Source organism: Anolis carolinensis, chromosome 6 (assembly GCF_035594765.1).
Source record: "Anolis carolinensis isolate JA03-04 chromosome 6, rAnoCar3.1.pri, whole genome shotgun sequence".
In the NCBI taxonomy this organism is placed as follows: domain Eukaryota; kingdom Metazoa; phylum Chordata; class Lepidosauria; order Squamata; family Dactyloidae; genus Anolis; species Anolis carolinensis.
Window position 1 is genome coordinate 53,588,369 of NC_085846.1, and position 24,244 is coordinate 53,612,612.

The 24,244-nt window shown below is 39.5% G+C and overlaps 1 protein-coding gene across 1 annotated transcript; it reads right to left on the minus strand.

Moving 5' to 3' along the window:
* Positions 1-14,956: 14,956 nt before the first annotated feature.
* Positions 14,957-24,192, minus strand: mrpl32 (mitochondrial ribosomal protein L32). The gene is made up of 3 exons (XM_003222280.4): positions 24,070-24,192; positions 17,995-18,176; positions 14,957-15,751 (listed from the first exon to the last, which is right to left on the minus strand). The coding sequence occupies exons 1-3, from the start codon at positions 24,164-24,166 to the stop codon at positions 15,497-15,499; spliced, it is 534 nt and encodes a 177-aa protein (XP_003222328.1). The 5' UTR covers positions 24,167-24,192; the 3' UTR covers positions 14,957-15,496.
* Positions 24,193-24,244: the final 52 nt, after the last annotated feature.

The following is a 24,244-nucleotide window of genomic DNA, read 5'->3' on the forward strand; positions in this document are numbered from 1 at the left end:
CAGAAGCAAGATCACAGGTAGCAGAAAATCTTGCCTGCCATAGGTATATAGTGTTCAGGAATACATGTCCTTTGAACATGTTGGCTGAATTTAGTTATTGGGATTTCAGCTAGGACTGCGGATAAAGAGGTTCCCGCTCAGTGATTTTTCACTAAACCAGTTCAGCCAGGACAGAGAACAAAACACTCTGAGTTGAAGGCAAAGCTACAGAGGATTATTCAGTTTGACCAAAAGGGATTCAAGTACAGTAGAGTCTCACTTACCCAACATAAACGGGCCGGTAGAACATTGGATAAGCGAAAATGTTGGATAATAAGCAGGGATTAAGGAAAAGCCTATTAAACATCAAATTAGCACTAGGGATAGCACTAGGTGAGGGGTAACAAAAGGTAAATAATATGAGTATGTAATATAGTTAGAGAGTGAAAATATTATAGGAGCTATGATATACATAACTCTGTATTGCAAATTTGTTAAAGAATGTATAAGTTTTAAGTACTAAATATGTAAAATTCAATTTTTTTCAATAACTTAAATTAAAAAAAAACAGAAAAGAAAAAAACAAAAAAAACCCCAAATTATGTTATGATTGTACAAATTAAGCACCAAAACATCATGCTTTACAACAAATGGATAGAAAAAGCAGTTCAGTACACGATAATGTTATGTAATAATTACTGTATTTATGAATTTAGCACCAAAATTTCGCAATTTATTGAAAATTTGACTACAAAAACATTGACTACTAAAAGGCAGACTGCCTTGGGTAATACAGAAGCTTGGATAAGCGGAGCTTGGATAAGCGAGACTCTACTGTACTAGCAAACACTTCAAGATGTACAAGCATAAATTCACAGAAAAATACAACACATTTTATGAAGTTCTGACAGCTATTTAGACTTCCTGTGCCTCCCATTGATTGGCTGAGAAATCATGCAGGCTAGGATCCGTGCAGGGATTGGTCAGGGGTTTCCCTGGTGTCACTGACAGGAGGAGGGAATCCCCATGGTGGGAAAAGGAACAGCTCAGATTTGGTCAGTTTAAAAATCCAGTCCTTTGCTGAGATGCCACCTAGAATTGTGCGAAACTAGGGGAAGTGATATCGTGGGCATGCAGATTATTCCTTGATTGACTTAAGTGTCCAGTTCCATAGATACAAAGGTGCGAGACTCAAGAGACAAAAGGTAACAATATCAAATAACCAGGGGCTTGGCTGCCTATTCAAAAGACTAATGTATTCATATTTGTCAAGTCTTCTCTTTTGTGAGAATGCTGCCATAGAATTCCAGCCTTAGTTGAACAGGGGAAAAAATTAAAAATCATCTTGGTGACAAAAAGGATCATATGTCTCACATATATACACAAAAGGTTTGATATTATCTGGCTTGTGGAATCACTAGAAGGACCCTTGGATTAATTATATAGTGATCTCCATTCCCAGGAGCTTATGCAAACAGAGGGTGCAGGGACAGCAGCTGCCTTCAGGAAACATTTGATACAAGTTTATATATTTAGAAACTGATACAACACACAAGCAGAACAAGAAAATATCAATTTTATACATTTATTAAAGGGTTCAGCTTTGATAGAGTTCGGGGTACAGTTGTTGCTGGGTCCTGCCAGAACTTCCAATTAAATCAAACACTTGACAGTTCATGAACAGGCATTGCTCTTAGATTAAAAACACAGGTTCCTGACAGTGCCTGCGGACTTGTAATCCAAACTTTTTAATCCATTTTAAAGTATTCAATTTGTGACCATTCCTTATCATCTCCTCCTTTCCAGCTCAATACATTATGTAACAAGATCTTAGCTAATCAGTTTGTTTTAGCTCATTCTGACATCCAACATTGGACAATAAAGACTGCTGACAAGATCCAACCTTCCTTTACTTCTCTTTTCATCAACTCCCCCCTTCTTTCCCTCACCCAAAGTCAATTTTTCATGAAAGCTACTGGGTAATGGAGTGAGCTGTTTTGATTTTCCTCTGTTGAGTTTTTTTTCCTGTGTGATGTTAGTATCTCTGGAAAGGGTTTGCTCAATTTGATTTAAAGACAAGTATAGCCCTTTGTGGATTGATCAAGGACTGTCTAGTGGCTCACGTTCCCTTTATCGTTCTTTCTAAACTTGAGTTAGGGAGGAAAGGGAAAATAGAGCAGCTGAAAATACCTAAAATCTGAAAAAATATTACACAGGAATCTAGAGGCACAGATTATAAAATCTAGCTCACCCTGTTGCCACAAGCTCCCTTTATTTCTGTGAAATTTGCCAAAAGATTTGAAGAGACTCTAGGTCACAACCTTTTCTTCAGGACTTTTTCCCCCTAACTGGGCAACAAAGAGGCAGTTTTTAGTTGTTGTTGTTGTTGTTGTTTTTTTTTAACTATATCACATATATGTGAAACAATATTTGAACAAGGTGTTGGGTTGAGAAATATCAAAAATTCCCCCCTTTAAAAGCAGATGGTTTAATTTTTGGCTGATATTGGACACTGTATATTACTATATATGAATTCATAGAAAATTCATCAGTGGATGAAAATTGAGGTTAATGCAAGTAACAAAAGTCTGCCACAATGATGTAAATGTGCAAAATGCCTTGACAGAAACTGCTTATTTCTGGGGTTCTCAAACTTTATCAGCCATGGAGCCCTTTGTGAAACAAACGTTTCTCGGAGAGCCCCAAGAAATGTTATATATTATATATTATATTATATACAATGTATATATATCACGCATGGGCAAACATTTTGACCAACTTACACTTAACAGTATTTCAGGGGAAGACCCCAGAGGCCATCCAGTCCAACCTCCTTCTGATATGCAAGAAAACACAATCAAAGCACCCCCAACAGTAAATAAGTAAGTAACTTTATTTTTCTACCCCACCACCATCTCCCAGCAGGGACTCAGGGCGGCCACACGGGACACAGGCTTGAAGATACGGAACAAGTAGATCAGTTAAAACATATTGCAATAAAAACACAGTAAAAACAGCATTTATACAAAACAGCTACTTTAAACAAAACAATACATTAAACCATAAAACTCAGTTAACATATAAATCAGTTAAAAATAAAGTAGGATAAAAAGGACCACCAGGTTGGTGGAGGGGATGGCATGGAGGTGCAAGGTGCAATAATACAGTTCTAAAGTGCTTTGGGGCCAAAGGACAAAGTGTAAATGTTTCTAGACCGAAGGGATGGGAGACGACCGGCCAATTTGTTATGAGAAAAGGGACCTGTGCGAAAGAAGGTGTATTAATCTGACTTTGGATCATGGGGACTCAGTTATTCAAATGCACAGCAAAAAAGGAAAGGACCTTGAATTTCCTTTAAAAAGAGTTGCTTTCTCTGGCACAGTCAGAGGTGGTAACTTTGCTAATCCAAGAGAAAAAGATCTTAGCTTCCTGTTCCTGTGTATTCCTGCAGCCTTGTATCTCGATTCAATTTCCAGCCTTGCTTGTTCCTGTGTATCCAGTTGAATGTTGCAGTAATTTTGCAGTTTGGATTTTTGTTCCAGCCAAGACCCTTGCTTTGAGTTTCAGCATTGTACCTTGGACTAACTTGGAGTTTGTTCCTGTATTCCAGTTTTGCTTCCTGTTTTTTCCAGCTTGATTCATGCCTTAGATTAATCCTTGAAATCTTGTTCGGACTACTCGTGATACTTTTCTTGGGACTGATTTTGATATCCGGTTTGGACTATGTTCTTTGAGTAACTTTTATAGACTCTTGCTTCAGGATTTTGTTCTTGTGGATTCAAACCCATTTTATTGAGTTTGAACTTTGGTTTGCTATTGTTTGCACATAATCTTCAATAAACAGCTTGCTTGCTTTTATTCTGGGGCTCCAGTGTGGTTTTGAGGTGCCTACACAGCCTAGGGATGCAATAGGTGGGAACTAGTCTATTTTTTCTCGGGAGGGAGTTCCAGAGCTGGGGGGCTATTGCCAAGAAGTCCCTCTCCCTCCTCCCCACCAACCGTTTGAGAAGCCAATGGGATCGAGAGAATGGCTTCCCCAGCAGATGTCAGAGATCATGTAGGCTCGTAATACGAAACGCGATCACAAAGATAAGCCGGTCCTGAACTATTTAAAGTAGTGAAATGGTAGAAATTTAGAGACTGAAGAGTCACTTGGGTATGCAGAATTCATAGATCTAGGGACAATGGCTCATTTTGCCTTCCAATGCACTACAAGTTGGCATGAGTGGGACTATTCTATCTCCATTTTTAGCTTCACTCCTGAAGTAATAGAAAACTATCAACAGATATAGAAAGCTAAATTAATGTTTTCATACAACAAAACAATTGGTTTTTTAAATACTTGCTTTAAGAAAGAAGATAAATTAACTGTAAAATTCTGAAATACTAAGCATAAAAGCAAGAGACCATATGTATATTGGCACAGATTGTTATGAAATGAAGTTGTGGACAGTTCCAAGATAAATTAGAAAGCTCTAGAGGACAATTTATCATTTGTGTCTCTATTTAAAAGCACTTACAGTCTCCATGCATGAAAAATGATCAACATTACACATACAGAATTCTAGCACTTGACACATCCATGTTTCTTTTCCTCTTCCTGCTCTCACATTTCTCCTTTTCCAATAATCCCACACTGTTTCCAGGGTTTTCTGTTTAGCTAGCATAGAATAAAATTAGTCACAGCATAACAAATAATGTGTAGTAACTTTATTTCAATCCAGAGCCTCTGTTTGTAGCTGGTTAAAAATCACAAAACTTCAATTTGCCAATGTTCTCTTAAAACTATTGAAACATCTATAAACATTTCTCTAGTACAAATACAATCTGCAAGCAAATAGACTATTTAAGTTTAATCAGAAGTTATTTTTTGGAAACTAAATCTTTTGGCTTGGCTGAAAAATTCTGGAAGTTGTAGTCCTAAAAGATAACTTTCCCATACTTTTGAGTATAATGTGGTTTTAGATTGACTCTAGGCACACTGATTCAGTAGTAAGATCATTGCCATTTTCTTGATTGCTTCAGTTCAGAATTATTGGATTTCAGCACCAAACCTGTGCTGTGTTTTGCAGCCCAGCTAACATGGTAAAGCATTGCTGTCCACCACCAATAAATCACAAAGTACAAAGTTGGCTCAGGGCTTCAGGGCAAGTCAGGAAAATGATGACTATGATTAATTTGACATAGAGCTTTTGGAAAGGGAGTTTCCTTGCTCTTGTTTGATGCTTCAGATCTAAGATTAAAGTATTTGTGTTCTAGGCTAAGAGTGCATTTCTCCCTGAAAAAGGGCTCTAGACATTTGAGAATCCCATATCAGGAAAAAAATTCCACAAAGCTTCTAGCCATCATTTCATGTTTAGGCAGCGGAAAGCTTGCATTTCCATCTGTTGTGATGTTCCTGTTGACACCTATCAGAGGGGAAATGGTCAACTATAACTGAAATGAACAATGCAGCAATTGTCTGCATGGACTGCGGGGGATACTGTAGTTGTTTATTCATGTTACTTACATCAAGATTAATTGCAATATTTAGCCTACTGGGAATATCCTTTGCACATCAAAGAGCAGGTTAAGCCATTAGATGCACAAGCAGTCAGGATCTGTCTGGCATTATTTCCATGTACATGTAGACAGATCTTACCTGATATATATCTTTTTTAAAACATATGGTTAAAAATGCCAAGATTTTATGATACAAATAATACAGTGCCATTTATGTAGTCTCTAGATAATTGCTCCTCAAACCATGGGTCCTGATGCCAAATGGGGTTCTCTTAGATCAATGTTGGGGGTTATGAAAAATTCGACAACAGTGAAAGGTTTCGCAATGTCACAAGTGATTGTTTCAGAATTATACAAATCTGTTAGCAACAATATGCCATGTTTACAGTAGACTCTGTAAAAAAATGCTTCAGATGTACTTAAAAAAACAAACAAAAAATCAGCCTGTTTAACAAGCCTTGCAAATGCTCATTTATTATAAATGTTTAGTGTGTTGTCAAAGGCTTTCATGGCTGGGATCACAGGGTTGTTGTGTTTTCTGGGCAGTATGGCCATGTTCCAGAAGTATTCTCTCCTGACGTTTCGCCCACATCTATGCCAGGCATCCTTACAGGTTGTGAGGTATATATTTAGGTTTATACCTATTTTACTTAACTTTGTACCTAAGTTGCATAAAAATTGTTTGGGCAGACAAGGGTCACAAGCAGAAAAAAGTTTAAGAAGCCTTGCCCTAGATCCATTGGGAAACAAGAGGCCTGGTCCTCAACAGCACTGTAGTGTGCTTGATATAGTATAAATTCCATCATTATCCTGAGGATAGTAATCTAAAATGGATTGGGAACTTTATGGTCTGCATCTGGTCTATGGATTGGGGGTTACTTATCAGCACTATACTTGCCTTGTCTTGTTCCCTATCCTTTGTGAGGGCGAATGCCTGAACCAGTTCACAATTTTTCTTTGTGCAGTTTCTTTGAAAAATTCAGTAAATTTCTGAAAGTTAAGTTTTAAGAGCATTGTGTTACCATTACAAAACCCAAACCTGAAGTATTTTCTACTATTGTTTATGATGGCCTATGACTGTAATAAAGATTTTTGATTTGACTTGATACTACTATAGATTTTGTTAAAAAAAAATAACCATTTGATTTCTCATTATTGAAAATATTGAAATATCCTTGTGCTGCTGAACTGCTGACCTTGATGCCGAGCACACAAGCCTCCACATGCACATTGCTTTGACACCCAGCTGATTGCTGCCAGGAGTTCCCCAGGCTCAAATAAACATTGAATTCCCCCTTCGGCAGCTCAGAAACCGCAGGAAGCCGCTTTCAATGAAGGCTCCATTGTCTCAATAGCTGCATTCGCTACATTGTAACCAGAGTAATAAATTACATCCACTTTTCGCTTTCACTTCCACAGCTTGCAAGCTCTCTTTTGCACCATTCCCTGTGCAACCTTAAAACCGTCAGAAAACCCCTTTCTGAGCTGCGGACCCCTGCCGGTTTGGCTGAGGCGGTTCAGGGCCGCCTCGGGAACGAGGGGATGCAGTCCCGCAAATCGTGGATACAGAGTCCCCGCAATAAACCCCCGTATCAGTGCCTCACGGATTCGCACTGGACCAACGCCATTTCACGCTTAGACACCTTTAAAAACAAACTGCTATCTTGCTTTTTCCGCAAAGACCCCAGTTCTCCTCCCTCGAGAAGAATTGGTTCCCTTTTCCATGAATGAACTTCTATGAATGAGCATGAGCAACGCAATCCAAATGGTCCTCTTGCATCTTTTTATGAATTCCCAAGGTATAAAGGACCCCCTTTCCCCTTCACTTTGCCCCCCATGGGAAGCATAGGGGAGATTGAAGCCCCCTGTTGCACCTTTGATGAAACATGAAGCTTCTTGCAGGGGGTTGGACTGGATGGCCCGTGAGGTCTCTTCCAACTCTACGATTCTATGATTCTATGTATATGTCTTCCAACACGATGGAGATGCTGAATCTCCTTTCTCCTCCATTGTGAATCCCATATATGTCTTCTATCAATTTTATTAGATCTCTATTATATTTTATGATTCCTCATAAAGTGAAGCAAGTGACCTTGTTGTGCACTCTGGTCAGCATTCCTCTGACCTGGGTGCCACCAGCCAGCCCCAGGTACACATTCTTGCTTAATGGACTTATCATGATCACCATCTGCAATAGCTCAATGGAGTCTTTCTTAAGCTTTGGAGGGCAAATCCAGACCACTTAAGAATTGAGCAACCTTTAGACATTTTAATTATCTTTCATGAATGGCATATCCCCTCTGCAGAGAGGCAGGTATGCTGCAGCTGTTTCAAGACAATACCATATTCCCTTCCCGGATCCTGAATCACCTAATCCCATCAAGATCACCGATACTGTTGACTTTGTAACAATGGAACTGACATCGAGGTGTCAGACCCCATTCAAGAGACTTGTTATTCCAATCTTCTTATTAATAGGACAGGTCTGGCTTGTAGGGTCCCGAAGGCTCTTGCCAGGCCGCTTGACAATGGACCCAAGATAGGGTCACTCATAATCCATTCATAAACATATGTTCTCCTTTATTTTTCTTGCTGCCGTGCCTCCATCTTCCCTATTGGCTAGCCAGGGAGAGACGTCACAGGAGAGGATCGCGCTGTCATTGGCTGAGGCACGCAAGCCCCCTGACTGCTCCTCCTGGCCTCTGACCTCAAGGATTCTCCTGACCAATCAGTGTGAAGCCAGTCGGGTGGGCGAGAGTGGGAAATTCCAAGGGAAAAATGTATAAAACATGGATTCTGTTGTATATGGGTATGCCGGTTCTTCCTGCATCCTACTGCGACCGTCATCCTGCTCCAGCTGGGCCAGAAATAAACTCGGTGGCCTCTTCTTCTACACTTGGTGAGACTTTTTATTGAGAAATAGGAAAATCTCTATTTTGCTTCTTGTGAGCTTGCCAGGTGTTGCACAACTCTCCTTTTGAGGTCCTATGCTGGTCTCCACTTCAAGCAAGACCCCAAAACTTTGATCTCGACTTCAACCTGATGGTTGGCTGAATTGCTGACCTGAAGGTTGGCAGTTTGAGGCCGTAAGATGGGGTGAGCTCCCACCTGTCAGCCCTAGTTCCTGCCAACCTAGCAGTTTGAAAACATGCAAATGTGAGTAGATAAATAGGTACCGCTTTGGTGGGAAAAGGCAAAGAGAAGCTCCAAGCAATCTTGCCAGCCACATGACCAGGAGGTGATAACGCAGGCTCCTTGGCTTGAAAATGGAGAAAAACACCTCCCAGATGCCAGAAATGAAAGAAGCAGCTTAGCCTTTGTTTGTGCATCTCATGTGATTGTAAAGACATTGGATGTGTGCCTATGTATGTAAATGCTGTAATCCACTCTGAGTCCCCTAGGGGAGAAGGGCAGGTTATAAATAAAGCGTATCATTATTATATGTATAATTTTAGGTGCTTTTCATAAACTTGCCAATATGCTACAAACTGCTAATATAAAGAATAAAACTTATTTAAGCAATGAGGGTGGCGTCTTCTTGCAACTGTAAGAACAACTTCTTAAACCATTAATGTGATGGGACCAAGAGAAAACCCTCCTCTGAAGTTAGGACCAACTTTCAGCCATGAATTTATGGGATTGTTAATGAAATACAGGAGAAATGGAATTTTTTAAAGCCAGGGTTAAAAAATATAGCTGTAATACAGGCATTTCTAGGAAATAGGGGAAAGTTGATAACTCTAGTCAAGATGGAAAAAGCTATGAATGAGGATACTTTGTAACTCCTGTGGATTTCTGTTTTGGACCTAGTTGAGCACAAAAAAGAGACAGAGCTGAAGCTCTAGTTGCCAGGAAAAAGAAAAAAGGAAGGAACAAAAGGACAAATAAAAGTCTATTTCTTTTAGGGCTAAGGAGCAGGCCTTTTTTCATGTTGAATAAGGGCTTTCTGACAGCACTACTTGCAAAACAGTCAAGTCCTAAAATGACACATTGTGGATGCTTGAAATGTTAGGACAGCACATATTTGTTATATTTAATATCTAGTTCAGAGGTGACAAACTTCTGGCCACCCAGATGTTTGGGCCTCCAGCTCCCAGAAGCCCTAGCCAGCTTGTTCAATGGTTGGGAATTCTTGGAACTAAAGTCCAAAACACATGGAGAACCACAAGTTTGAGATCTCTGATCAAGTTTGCTGTTGCTATAAAAATCACAGGTGTTGGAGTTGACATGGTAAGGCTTCAAGATATAGCATATTCATGCAGTGAATGACTTGTATGTATTCTAGACCTGATGTGGAGCTGCCTAACAGAGAAGTATTTTTCAGAGCGCTCTGTTGGAGATCTGAAATGGGAGACGTCTGTCAACATTCTGCCCTTTTCCCCATAAAATTACTGGAAGCATCCAAACCACCAACATTTTATCAGATCTTGTGTGTAAGAAAAAGTAAAAACAAAACAAAACTGATGACCATCAAATCATCATTTGAGCCACAGGTTAATAGATGTGTTGGTTTTTTGCTCTCTTTCTTCTACCTTTGCCCATCTTGATGATTTCAAATGTATAACTCCTTAAGGGGTGCAATCAATTTCTCTAAGGGCTTTGCTCTGGAAAGTCTGTCTCCAGTGCCAGGTCTCTGCTTTGAAATCCATGATGAAAGTAATAGAATGCCTTGAGCCAGTCAGCATGCTTATTGATCTCCTCTTTATAATCACAGCACACCCACTCACTGGATCAGTTAAACATATTTTGAAGACAGGACTACAGTCTCTCGGGACCTGTTTCATCTTCTCCAGTTCTCAGGGTGAGGAGGAATCTTTGGACAAGAGGGTTACATTGAAAGATATGTGTATACAGTATATCATTTGTTAGATTTGATGTTTTAGATCTTAATGAGTTACAAGCGACTGCAGCTCATGTCATCACCATATAATATTGCAAGTGCTCTCCCCTGTGATATCACAAGGACTCAGCTCTAAGGCTGCTTTTACACTGACCTTATATCCCAGGATCTGATCCCAGGTTATCTGCTTTGAACTGGATTATATGAGTTTGAACTGGATTATATTTTCAAAGTAATACAGACGATGAGGGAGAAACAACACTGGCAAAGACAACGACGGCTGAGATGAAGAGGGACAGTGGGGACGAGATGAGGACGACGAAACGGGAACAGCGAGCAGAAGGGTGGGGAGCGGCGATAGTGAGTGGACAGTGAGTGGACAACTAGGATTTAAAGAGACAGACAACTACAGAAGAGGTTCTAAGAAAGAAAAACTGAAATTTGGAAAAATAATAAAAATTATAAAAAGAGGATTAAAGTGACAATACAGTGGAAAGATAGGGGGAAGGCAAAATAGGCGACAAATATATGAAGTAACAGACATATAAAAATTGACAGAACTTAATCTGATCAAGACAGCTAACATCCACAGGACTATAAATTGTAATCCAACCATAACATCAGAGGACGGAAACCTAATAGGCTAGGCTGGATTTCCCCTATCACCTTCTAATACCAAAGTAAAGACACTAATACAAAGGTCAACCAATACAGAAGGATACAGGAAAGAAATAAACAAAGGGACAATTGACAATGGCGGGAGCCAAACTTAAACTTGAGAAAGTAATAAAAGAGAGCAAAATTATAGTAAGAAGACCATCACAATCAGAAGAGATAAGTATGAAGGGCATTTTGAAAGAGATCCAAAAGTTATCAGAAAAACAAGACAGCTATCAAAAAGAATTACACACAATATCGGACAAACACGAGAAAAAACAGAAAGAAATGCATCAAGAGATGCTGGAAATGAAGAAAGAAATAAAGGACGATATTAACCAACTGAAATACGAGATGAGGCTGACACATGAAGAAGAAATAGATCTGAAAATGGCAAAGACAAAATTGGAGAAATCCCAAAGTAAACTTCAAAAAAGGATGGAAGGGCTGGAAAGTAAAAACATAAAGACAGAAAGACTGCAGGAGACAAATGGAACAAAAAGAAATGGAATACCAACTTTGCTTTAGAAATATACAACAATCAAACGAGAATATAAGACAAAGCTGGGTCAATACAGGGAACACCATGGATGTAGCGTACCTGGATTTCAGTAAGGCCGTTGACAAAGTCCCCCCATGACCTTCTGGCAAATTAAGTAGTAAAATGTGGGCTAGTCAAAACTACAGTTAGGTGGATCTGTAATTGGCTAAGCAAACGAACCCAAAGGGTGCTCACCAATGCGTCGTATTCATCTTGGACAGAAGTTACAAGTGGAGTGCAGCAGGGTTCCGTCCTGGGCCCAGTTCTGTTCAACATCTTTATTAATGACTTAGACGAAGGGTTAGAAGGCACGATCATCAAGTTTGCAGACGACACCAAACTGGGAGGGATAGCTAACACTCCAGAAGACAGGAGCAGAATTCAAAACTATCTTAACAGACTAGAGAGATAGGCCAAAACTAACAAAATGAAGTTCAACAGGGACAAATGCAAGATTCTTCACTTAGGCAGAAAAAATGGAACGCAAAGATACAGAATGGGGGATGCCTGGGTCGACAGCAGTGTGTGTGAAAAAGACATTGGAGTCCTCATGGACAAGTAAAACATGAGCTAACAATGTGATGCAGCAGCTTAAAAAGCCAATGGGATTTTGGCCTGCATAAATAGGGGTATAGCGTCTAGAGCCAGGGAAGTCATGCTCCCTCTCTATTCTGCCTTGGTCAGACCACACCTGGAATACTGTGTCCAATTCTGGGCACCGCAATTGAAGGAGATGTTGACAAGCTGGAATGTGCGCCTGTAGAAGGCTGAGAAGAAACATGATAGCCATGTATAAATATGTGAGGGGGAGTCATAGGGAAGAGGCAGCAAGCTTGTTTTCTGCTGCCCTGGAGACTAGGACGCGGAACAATGGCTTTAAACTACAGGAAAGGAGATTCCACCTGAACACCAGGAAGAACTTTCTCACTGTGAGAACTGCTCGGCAGTGGAACTCTCTGCCCCGGACTGTGGTAGAGGCTCCTTCTTTGGAAGCTTTTAAGCAAAGGCTGGATGGCCATCTGTCGGGGGTGCTTTGAAAGTGATTTCCTGTTTCTTGGCAGAGGGTTGCACTGATTATTCTTATCTTCCTCACACCATGAAATAAAATAGCACAGTTCTGAGAATAAAATTTAATTGAGCTTCCTGTAGAGCACACGTCACATTGAAGTAAGATACTTTGCCTTTAAGAAATATTCTTATAGCAGCAAGAAAATGTTTTCCCCATACAAACCAGAATTCAAATTATAGGAGGGCAACTTTGGGATTCAAAACAAAAGTTTGTCTTTGTGTCTTAGAAATTAGGTTACTAAAAAAATCAAATGTACTTGTGTATTCTTCTTTCTTCCAGGCAGAAAATTCACACTCAGCACTGTATCTGCTCTTGAAAATCTCAAAGGGATGGCCATTATTAAGAACTACTATTTTCATTTTTCTCTGCATCCACTTAGAAAACAAGCATTCAGTTCCAAACATCGTTGGCTGCATGTGCTAAATGACATTCACAAAGATAATTTAAAATGTGTTATCTAACACCACTTCATTCTGACACTTTATACAAATAGAAAAGCACAGACCTCCTCATCTTAACAGCTTGCCTGAGTGGTTATTTTACATGATGACAGCTCTTCTCATGCTCATGTCTCCTATATGTTCTGTATTCTTACAAGACGGAATTGTTATAAACCCGTTTGTTATTTCCAAACACATCACAGGTAAAAAGGTTGCTCCAGATTCAGCTAAAGTTAGTAACAATTGAGCAATTTTGAGACATGTTATTTAGACTAAGCTGGGATGCTATTCATATGCATGGTTGCTCAGAAATAAGCCCACTTGGTTCGACATGATGTACCCAGAGCACTGTAACATTCATTATCACTAATTATTCAAGGATCAGGTTTTTTTTTTTGCCAACACCAATCAAGGGGCTGATTTTGTTTGTTTTGTGGAACGTGGAGTTGTTCTCCCAAGATTTCTTTTACATAATACAATAGCATTTCAGTATCACTTTTACTGCCCTTTACTTCCATTCTATAGAATTCTGAGATTTTTCATTTCGAGTGATACTTAAAAATCTTTGCTAGTGAGCTCTAGAACTTATCTAGAGAAGCACTTCACTAAACCAGAAATCCCAAGAGTCCATAGGGTGCAGCCATGTCAGTTAAAGTGATATGTGCTTTTAATTATGCAGTGTGAAAGGAACCTTTAAGTGAAAACCCTCACTTCAAGTAATGTTTGCAATATGCCTGGCAATTGAAAATGGTTGGTTGATCCAGTACAAATATTCTACACTGGGCTGAGCTGTTTTACATAATGCAGTATCAGGGTGATTCAAATGGTAAATGTTTCATGCATGAGTGGCAGAGAGACAGCAGTTTCAAATTAGGTCCATCTTTTTGAAACACCCTGAAATATCAACGTCATTTTATTGCCACCAAAGCCTGCCTTCTCACATATCGCATGCTAGTCCAAACATTGGGTTATATACTTCTACTTTAGTTGGCATTAACTGTATCAAACTAGCTACTGAGAATAATAGTTTTATAATTTTATATTTTCTGATAAGATTCTGTTGTAAATGTCTCATCTTGAGATATTTATTTCTAGTCATGATTACAGTGAATAACCAAAAGAAAAAAGTTATCAGAAGGTGGTGATGGCTTCCCTGACTCTCCCCACACACTGGTCTGGTTTTTCTCTCACGTGCCTCATGATTTTCTTTTCACTCCTCCTCTACACATAATCTTTTATATCTAGTTCTTGTTATTTAACTCCAAATTCTGCAAAATATAAATCATTTGCAAATGTAACACAATAAAGAAACAAGTGATTTAGAACATAAACAATTTGAGGTGTGAGTGGGATTCTTATTTCCTTCACAGGCATGTAACATACACAGACCTAATTTTACTATTTGAACAGATATGTGATCTTAAAAAACCCTGTTGTGGACAATATAACTATTATAACCTTTTTATAACCAGGATTTTTTTTCTAGACTTTTAGATCTTACAAAATAAGATTAACACTCACAAGGGGCTAAAGAACTAAATAATGCAAATCTCATAGAAGCTGCAATTCAATACGCACACAGTATGTCTAACAACAAGCTGTATATAATCAATGATGAGATATGTGTCACAACACATTTGGTTAAATCTAAATACTTCAGTCAGCTGCAGTAAGGGGATGAAAGTCCTAATTTCATTATTTTGCATACAGAAGGACAGTGGTGGATAATCGTCTTGGCTCCACTTCAGCTACAGTAACTATTTCACAGAATTATAAACAGTAGTATATATTAGGTGACTGTTTCATAGGGGTGCATTCACGATCAGTGGAAGAATAACCAATGTCACTCAATCAATGCGGAATCCAATAACAGCATCATACAACCTTGTTATTCAAAGCAGTCGATCAAACAGAGGAATGCATTATACTTGTTATAAAACTGAATATGCTTTATTTTGGTTTTCAAATGCAGGTTAATCATGCTTTAATTCAGAAAAGTATGTGTGGGGAGGGAAGCAACTTAGAAAATGCAACGTACCTTGAAAGCAAGGTACATGCAGGGGGAAAACAATCTATCCCAAAACAGCCAATTTTAGCCTGCAACATGGTCAACAAAACTGATAGACATGGATCAAATGAAGTCACAGTGCTATAACATTGCACTATGAGCTGTTCTTTTTCAGAGATATCCCTGACAGTTTTAGTCATGCAAAATGTTGGCAAGAGTTGTTACACTACTAACTTTACATTGGGTACTTCTATAGTACCCATATTATTCCAAATGAAAAATGAGTCACATTTTGCAAAATGGTCACACTTTACTCCCTTTTTAGAATCTTAAAAAATATATAGTGAACAATGACATTAAACTGCAAATGTGTATTAGAAATAAAGTTGCTTCTTGAGAATGTGTATTCTGATAATTATCAGAAATGGTTGTACTTTATAAACAGTGGGTTCCTCCATGATCAGTCCAGTGTAAACCAAGATGGACGTTTCCTGTTTCGTTCTATAATCCGCTTGCCTTCATCTTTGTCCCTGGGTGTCTCCCCATCATACAGCACAACAGTCTCTACGGTGGGAGCCCTATGGGGACCTCCTTCCAATACCCCCATTTGCTTTCTTATGGCATAGGTTTCCTTTTTTACTTTCTCATAACAATAGCCACAAAGAATATGCTTCTGTTTCAGGTTGCCACACTGAGGACAGACATCTATGTTTCTCTAAAGGGAACAGAGAGAACAGACTTAAAATGCATAATAGGTTTGAGATGGAAAAATTTACACAAATAAGAAGAAAATATGTAGGAAAATGAGCACCTCATTGTTTAGCACATTACAATTTGGAACAAATTATGATTCTGTGAACTTCTTGGATAGGAAAACATTTTATGTGCTCAAGAAAGAGCAACATCACCTAATTTTAAACTGCTGAACAAGCACAGGAATCATGTTTTCATGAATCAGCGGGCAAATTTTTAAGACCTAAATCCAATGAGTACTTCTAAATAACACAGCTCCATTGATTCAGAATGAATAACCTAAACATTGATTTACTGATCAGCAATCGATTCTATTTTGGTAGTCTAGTTGGGATTAGCAACTGGAACTGGCAAAATATTTGCATTTTTTTTAAAAAAAATACTCTCAACATTAACCAATTTAGCTTCCCATAAAATACATATTCTGAATTCTGCTGCAAGTTGAATATTTCTTATCTGAAAAGCTTAGGATGAGAGGTATTTAGAGTTCTGGATTTTTTTATATGGAGTATTTGCATATACAGTAGAGTCTTGGTTATCCAAGATAATGGGGTGGGCCCAATCTTGGATAACCGAACTCCTCGGATTGCCAGGAGGCCCTATTATCCCTCCCGGCAAGCCGGTTAAGGGAAGCGCCCGTGAGTGCTGCCGCCTAGTAACACTCATGGGCGCTTCCTAAGAAGCGAGTGGTCGCCGATGGATGGGGCTCTGTCCCTGCGACGAGCATTCGGCCCAGGGAAGTGCCCGTGAGTGCTGCTGTCTAGCAACACTCATGGGAGCTTCCCAAGAGGCGAGTGGTCGCCGAGGGACGGGGCTCCATCCCTGTGGCGAGAACTCGGCCCAGGGAAGTGCCCGTGAGCGCTGCTGCCTAGCAACGCTCACGGGCGCTTCCCAAGCGGCGAGGGCTCACTGAGGGACATCTGCCCGGATCTCCCTCAGCCAGGCCCTTGCTGGAGGAAAAAGTTTCCTCCAGCAAGGGGCTGGCCGAGAAAACCCATGGCACGCTCCTCATTTCTTGGAGGGACAGGCCCTTGCTGGAGCAAGGGCCTGTGCCTCTGAGAAATGCCCTGCGCGCCCCGGATCTCCCTCGGCCAGGCCCTTGCTGGAGGAAACTTTTTCCTCCAGCAAGGGCCTGGCCGAGGGAGATCCGTGGAGACGTCCCTACAATCGCGCTGCACTTCCAGGGTGCTTCCTCCTCCCTCTCCTTCTCTCGAGCTCCCGTCACTCGAGAGAAGGAGAGGCGCCCCTGGCGGCACCTTGGATGATACAGACGCTCGATTAACTGGGTCTCGGTTAACCGAGACTCTACTGTACATATATCTTAAGATGGGACCCAAGACTAAATGTGAAATTCATTTGTTTTGTATACATCATGTACATATAGCCTGAATGTTATTTTATGCACACTATTTTAAATAATTTTGTGCATACAACAAAGTTTGTATACATTGAACCATCAGAAAGCAAAGATGTCACTGTCACAAGCACCCAGGCAGATAGTTTTGGATTCTGGATTATTTCAGATTATGGATTTTTAAATAAGGGATACTCAACATGCATCACATGTTTATCTATACATGCAAAACACTTAGCATTTCTGTTGGGTTAAACTTAGAATACTCCAGATTCAACACTGTTCAAGCGTAGTCCACAGTGTGCATTGTAATTCATGTTGATACACTAGTTTTAGACCACACAGGACTTAATCTGAACTTTAATGCTGGATTCTAAAAGCTCATAATTTTCAACAATTTTAGTGTTGGGTTATTGTAGGAATTAATCATTCTGTATGTAGTCTACAGGTCCCCATAAATTAAAACCTGGGTCCAATAAAATAACTTCCCTTAGATATTTTTCATTCATAAGAAAGCAAATGTCAGTGCATCAAAAATTAATGGCACTTGCAACTTTAGGAAATGGATGCACAAAATACAGTCCAAGTGTTACAGGATGCAACCATCAGGAGCCCTAGAAAAACTCAGCCAGTCAAGGGGAATCCTTGAAGTGTAACAGCTAGGGGTCATATTTTGCTTTTGAAACAGCAAAATGAGAGCTACAGAAAACTGCATGGCTATTTATGGTAATCTCAAAACCTGTTACATTTTAAAGACATGACAAGCATTTTGGAAACATAACAATAAAAGTCTCTCCCCCCCCCCCCCCAATAACAAAGATAGGAAAGCATAAAGAAACTTGATGAGATACCTTTAATTTTATAAGCTTCCTAGGATTCCTTCGCCGACAACGATTCACTTCAATGGTACGTCTTGACTTTGGAGCTGCCATCCAGAATATGCTGTCTAAAAAACTTGGAGATTCCTCACTTTCAGTCTTCTCCTCCACATGTTCCAGCAGAGACGCTGGAGTCTGTATAGCCAAAGCAGGAGCTTAAAGGAAACAAGAGACAATTACATTATAAAACAACCAACTGTATATATATTTAAAAAGTAGCAAAAAAAATTAGCCCCCCAACCTTGGGTAAGTTAAGTACCATACTATAATTCTTAACAACAACAACAACAACAAAAGAATCATATTTGAATAGAGTAGCAAAAGGGGAGAACTTAGTCCATGTTGGGAGAAGCTGACACCTTTCTCTAGCTCTGCTGTGACACACAATCTAGCCTTTTTAAATGGAAAAATGATAGTGGCTAAAGGCACTGGTGCTTTCCCCTCTCTGGTGAATGATTTAACCACAGGTGATATCAATATCCATAACTTTGGGCCCCAAACCTGCCCTCAACTTATACATGAAATCGATGTATACTTGAGTATATGGCATTAGATATGATGCAATACAAAACAGAGTAACTGGATTTAATAGCACTCTTCTAAAGCAAATGGAATAAAATCCATACAAAATGAATAGCCCAGCATTCCATTTTTCCCCAGGGGAAAGAAAAAACTTTTCCCCGGTCCCTACGATAAATCAGCCCTCTGCTTCTGTTCTCTCTAGTTATGCAGTTTGATAGTACTTGAAACGTGTCACAAGAGGTTTATTTTACGGATGTTTCAATAATGTTCAATAGTCAACACTCAGGTTTCTCCTACATCTCAGTCAACACTGTTTTAATCTGCCTCCCCTTTTGGTAAATGGTGTACTTTATCCCTGCTGACAGACAAGGGTGGTTTCATATGAGGAGGCCAAGCGGAGATACTCTCTGAAATAAGGGCCTTTTAGCAAATGTGCATAGGATACTTTCCCATAAAACAGTCTTATAGCTCAAAGTACCTTAAACTGTGGGTCAGGACTCCATATGGAAGTGGTCCTCAACCTGTGGGTCCCCAAGTGCTTTTGCCTACAACTTCCAGAAATCCCAGCCAGTTTACCGGCTGTTAGGATTTCTGGGAGTTGAAGGCCACATCTGTGGACAGACAGGTTGAGAACGACTGCCATATGGGGTTATGTAACTGAATGTGGGGGACATGAAAAATTTAGCAATGAGCAATAATAAAAAATATTTTGTGTATCCTGCCACTTAGTGGCTGTACTAGAAATTTACATGGATTTTAGCAACAATGTGCAGTGTGTAACAATGGACTCTATAGTAAATGCTTTCCCTACAAGATATGCCTACCTTGTAAATGCTGATTTTGCTAGATGGCATTTTTTAAGTTTCAGAAATACTTCCCTTCAAATTTTGATTTTTTAAAAAAACTAAATTGGGTTCATAAATCAAGCTCAATCAAAATAAAAAAAATCAGTCATCTGCCATCAAAACTTCAGGAAAAATTTGCCAAATTATCAAGACACATAAGTTTAAAACGTGTTTCTTAAACAAATGAACAAAAAAAGCTAAATGAATTTTGGCTTGGGATTAGATCAAAATTTCCAATAAATTTCTGAAATGGCATGCATGGTATGCCATTGTGTACTACATCCTTATGCGGAATAGCTTTCATAGCTCTGAAGAAGCTCTACATCCTGCGGTATCAAATATCCAGCTAGGATTTACTTCTTCACGTAAAATAAACAAGCACATATATCTCATTAGTATGCCAATTTGATGTCATCTTTAATAAAAGGTAAAAATATATGTCTATGAAAGCACTGCTTTAAAAGAAACGTCTTTATGCTTCTTGTATAAGTAAACATTTGATTTTTATATCTATTTTATATACTAGTGAAAAAGGTTTAGGAAGCCCTGGTCTGGTTACAAAAAAACCAAAAAAACATTCTGACGAGATATCTTCAGTCAAAAGACCCTTCAGAGTTTGGAAAGGACTGGAAACCCTTTAAAGGGTTTCTAGAAGGAAAGACTATTTAAATGTGGGGATTTCATGTTTAAAATTTGACTATTATAACATCTAAATATCCAACATATTGTTCAATTTCCTCTTGAAGAAAGACATAAGAAGCCTTTGGAAAGTAGAAATCAATATTTTAAAATTAAGATGAATATTAAGAAGTAATGGCTGCAACATTTAATTATGAGTGACATCAGATATGGCATTCTTGGTTCTAATACTTCTAAGGTAAAGGTTTCCCCTGACGTTAAGTCCAGTCATATCTGACTCTGGGGGTTGGTGCTCATTTCCATTTCTAAGCCGAAGAGCCGGCGTTGTCCGTAGACACCTCCAAGGTCATGTGGACGGCATGACTGCATGGAGCGCCGTTACCTTCCCGCTGGAGCAGTTTGAATTGGGTTATATGTCAATGTGGACTTGGATAACCTAGTTCAAAGCAGATATTGTGGATTATCTGCCTTGAGATATGGCTGTGTGGAAGGGCCCTTATTTTTAAATAAAAAGTAATTACTTACTCAGAGGGAGATTTACTTTTATACTGCCAGGTTACAGAAATATATATACACACACACACACACACACACACACACACACACACACACATATACACACACAGTATACAGTGTGTGTGTTTTCTCTTTTTGCTCAGGCCAGAAAAAACATGTAAAGATTATTTCATTATATGTAAGATAGTAAACATGCTATGAGTACTTTTATGTTGAAAATGTTGATATCTGGAGCATTTATAATTTTAATGTGGATAAAAAAACCTGTTCTCTTAAGAGGAGAGCAATTAAGAGGATTTTGTTAAAGAATGGCAGCCGGCAATCCAACAACTCAACAACAAAGTAAAGCTGGTTGTAGAAATATCCACAGAGGATCCTATAAAGCTGCAGGCAAAGAGGAAACTGATATTAACTTAGAATCTCCTATTCTCTTATCTGTCTTGCTCAAACACATGCCAGAGAGTCCTTAAATATTGATAATATACTAGAAATGTTAATGAACTTAGCACTTTGAAAATATAATACAAGTCCCAATATTATCACTGTATGCAACAAACATTTACATTGTATGCTGATTTTAATAAATAAAAATTAAATTAAAAATGTTCAAGATCTAAAAAAACAAAAAACCAAAAAACCAAAACTATCTACTCCAAAGGGACTGCTCTCGAGGCCTAGTTTTGGATTTTCCACATAGCCATATAACCCAGAATATAAAGGCAGAAAATCCCATAATATTGGCTTTACACTGGGTTTAGTATTTTTATTTATTTATTTCCTGCTTTATCTCTCCATTTGGAGAATCAAAGTCACTCACAACTAAAAACATTACAATACAACTTAAAATATACAATAATAAAACAGTATTATTATATATTATCAGTAGTATTATAATTAATATATTTTTATTTAATCTAAGTCTAAAATTATTTAGCTACTAGTGCTCCCTTTATTTTATCCGTTTTATACTTATTTATCCAATGGAGCCCCTGGTGGCACAATGGGTTAAACTCTTGTGCGGGCAGAACTGCTGACCAAAAGGTCAGTGGTTCGAATCCAGGGAGCAGGGTGAGCTCCAATTTGTCAGCTCTAGCTCCTTATGCGGGGACATGAGAAAAGCCTCCCACAGGATGGTAAAACATGGGCAACATCCTGCAGACAGCCAATTCTCTCACACCAGAAGCGACCTGCAGTTTCTCATGTCGCTCCTTAACACACACAAAAAATATGCAATACTTTTGACATAAATTAAATAAATTAGTTTTATTATATTACATTATTATATATTATTATTATATTATATTATTAGTAGTATCATACTGTATTAAATTGCAGTACTATTAATATTACAGTAGAGTCTCACTTATCCAAGCCTCGCTAATCCAAGTTTCTGGATTATCCAAGCCATTTTTGTAGTCAATGTTTTCAATATATCGTGATATTTTGGTGCTAAATTCGTAAATACAGTAATTACAACATAACATTGCTGCATTTTGAACTATTTTGTCAAATTTGTTGTATAACATGATGTTTTGGTGCTTAATTTGTAAACTCGTAACCTAATTTGATGTTTAATAGGCTTTTCCTTAATCCCTCCTTATTATCCAAGATATTTGCTTATCCAAGCTTCTGCCGGCCCGTTTAGCTTGGGTGAGACTCTACTGTATATGTATATACAATACATATTAGTGTAGCACAATATTAGTATTATATATCATTACATTGTACTGTACTACTATACTGCAACATATATATGTGTGTAATATTGTACGATATTATTATACTACAACACATATACCACCAGTATATTATTATACCCCCAGTGGTGCAACAGATTAAACTGCTGAGACACTGAACTTGCTGACCAAAAGGTCGGCAGTTCAAATCCGGGGAGTGGGGTGAGTTCCCGCTGTTAGCCCCAGCTTCTGCCAACCTTACAGTTCGAAAACATGCCAATGTGAGTAGATCAATAGGTACCGCTCTGGCGGGAACGTAACAGGGCTCCATGCAGTCATGCCAGCCACATGATCTTGGAGACTTCTATCGACAACGCCGGCTCTTCAGCTTAGAAATGGAGATGAGCACCAACCCCCAGAGACTAGACTTAATGTCAGTGGAAAACCTTTACCTTTGTTATACTATTAGTATTATATAATACATTGTATTATATCATAAGTTGTAGTATATATAGGGTGTTTGAAAAAGAACTCCCTATACACCATTTAAATTCTTTTTCAAACACCCTATATATACTACAACTTATGCTATAATAGGGTGTTTGAAAAAGAATTTAAATGATGAATAGGGAGTTCTTTTTCAAACACCCTGTATAATGGGTTATCTGAGCCCACACTGCCATATATTCCAGTTCAAAGCAGAAAATGTGGGATTTATTCAGTTGTGTGGAAGGGGCTTAGGTTTTCCAAGGGATACTAGGGCAGCTTCCACACAGCTGTATAAAATCCACATTGAACTGAATTATCTGGCAGTGTGGATTAAGATGATGCAGTTCAAAGCAGATATTGTGGATTATCTGCCTTGATATTCTGGATTATATAGCTGCGTGGAAGGGAAATCCATAGCAAACAGGATTCCCAGCCAGGAATGAGTCGCTCAAAGGCTTGTGTTCTGCCTAAAACTCAAAGGAAGATTGACCCGTTAACCTAGCCATGCGTATGGCCCAAATTCGTAAAGCACCACTCTTTTTAAGGAGAGTCCACACCGGCAAAATGGGGGCTTGCCCTAGCCCAGGGGTCCCCAAACTAAGGCCCGGGGGCCGAATGCGGCCCATCAATGCCATTTATCCGGCCCCCACGGCACAAGGGCAGAAGGGGGTTGGGCTAAATGACCCAAGGGGCCTCTTACAACCCTTATTATTATTATTACTATTAACATTGAGGCTGGGTGGACATCTGTCAGGGGCAATACTGATGGCTTTTGGTGCACAAAGGCAGAAGGGGATTGGACTAAATGGCCCAAGGGGTCTCTTCCAACCCTCTTTATTGTTGTTGTTATTATTATTAACCTTGAGGCTGGGTGGCCATCTGTCAGGGATGCTTTGCTTGTGTTTTTGGTGCACAAAGGCAGAAGGGGATTGGACTAAATGGCCCAAGGGGTTTCTTCCAACCCTCTTTATTATTATTATTAACATTGAAGCTGGGTGGTCATCTGTCAGGGGTGCTTTGCTTATGCTTTCGGTGCACAAAGGCAGAAAGGGATTGGACTCAATGGCCCAAAGGGTCTCTTCCAACCCTCTTTTTATTATTATTATTACTAATATTAATTATTATTGCTCGGTGGCCAACTATAGTCCAGCCCTCCAACGGTCCGAAGGATCATGAACTGGTTCCCTGTTTAAAAAGTTTGGGGATCCCTGCCCTAGCCTCTCACTGCCCACCCGCCAGGCCTGGAAAAGAGGCGCGTTTTGGCTTTCAAGTGCGAGGCGTTCCTTTCAGTAGAAACGGGCTACCCTCGGCTACTTCGACGCCCCAGAGGCACGAAAAGGACCCCACGGAAGGCGCCTCACCCCAAGGAGGACTGTGGCCGCCCGGCGGGGCCCAGCAGCTGCGGAGAAGGCGGCGGAGGAGAGGGAGCGGGGCAGGGAACACCAGCAGCGCCGCCATCTTTCCCTCCCGCTCACCTGAAACGAGAGAGCCACGGAGAGTTCTGGGAAACCGAGTCACTTCCTGGCCCTCCGCTGG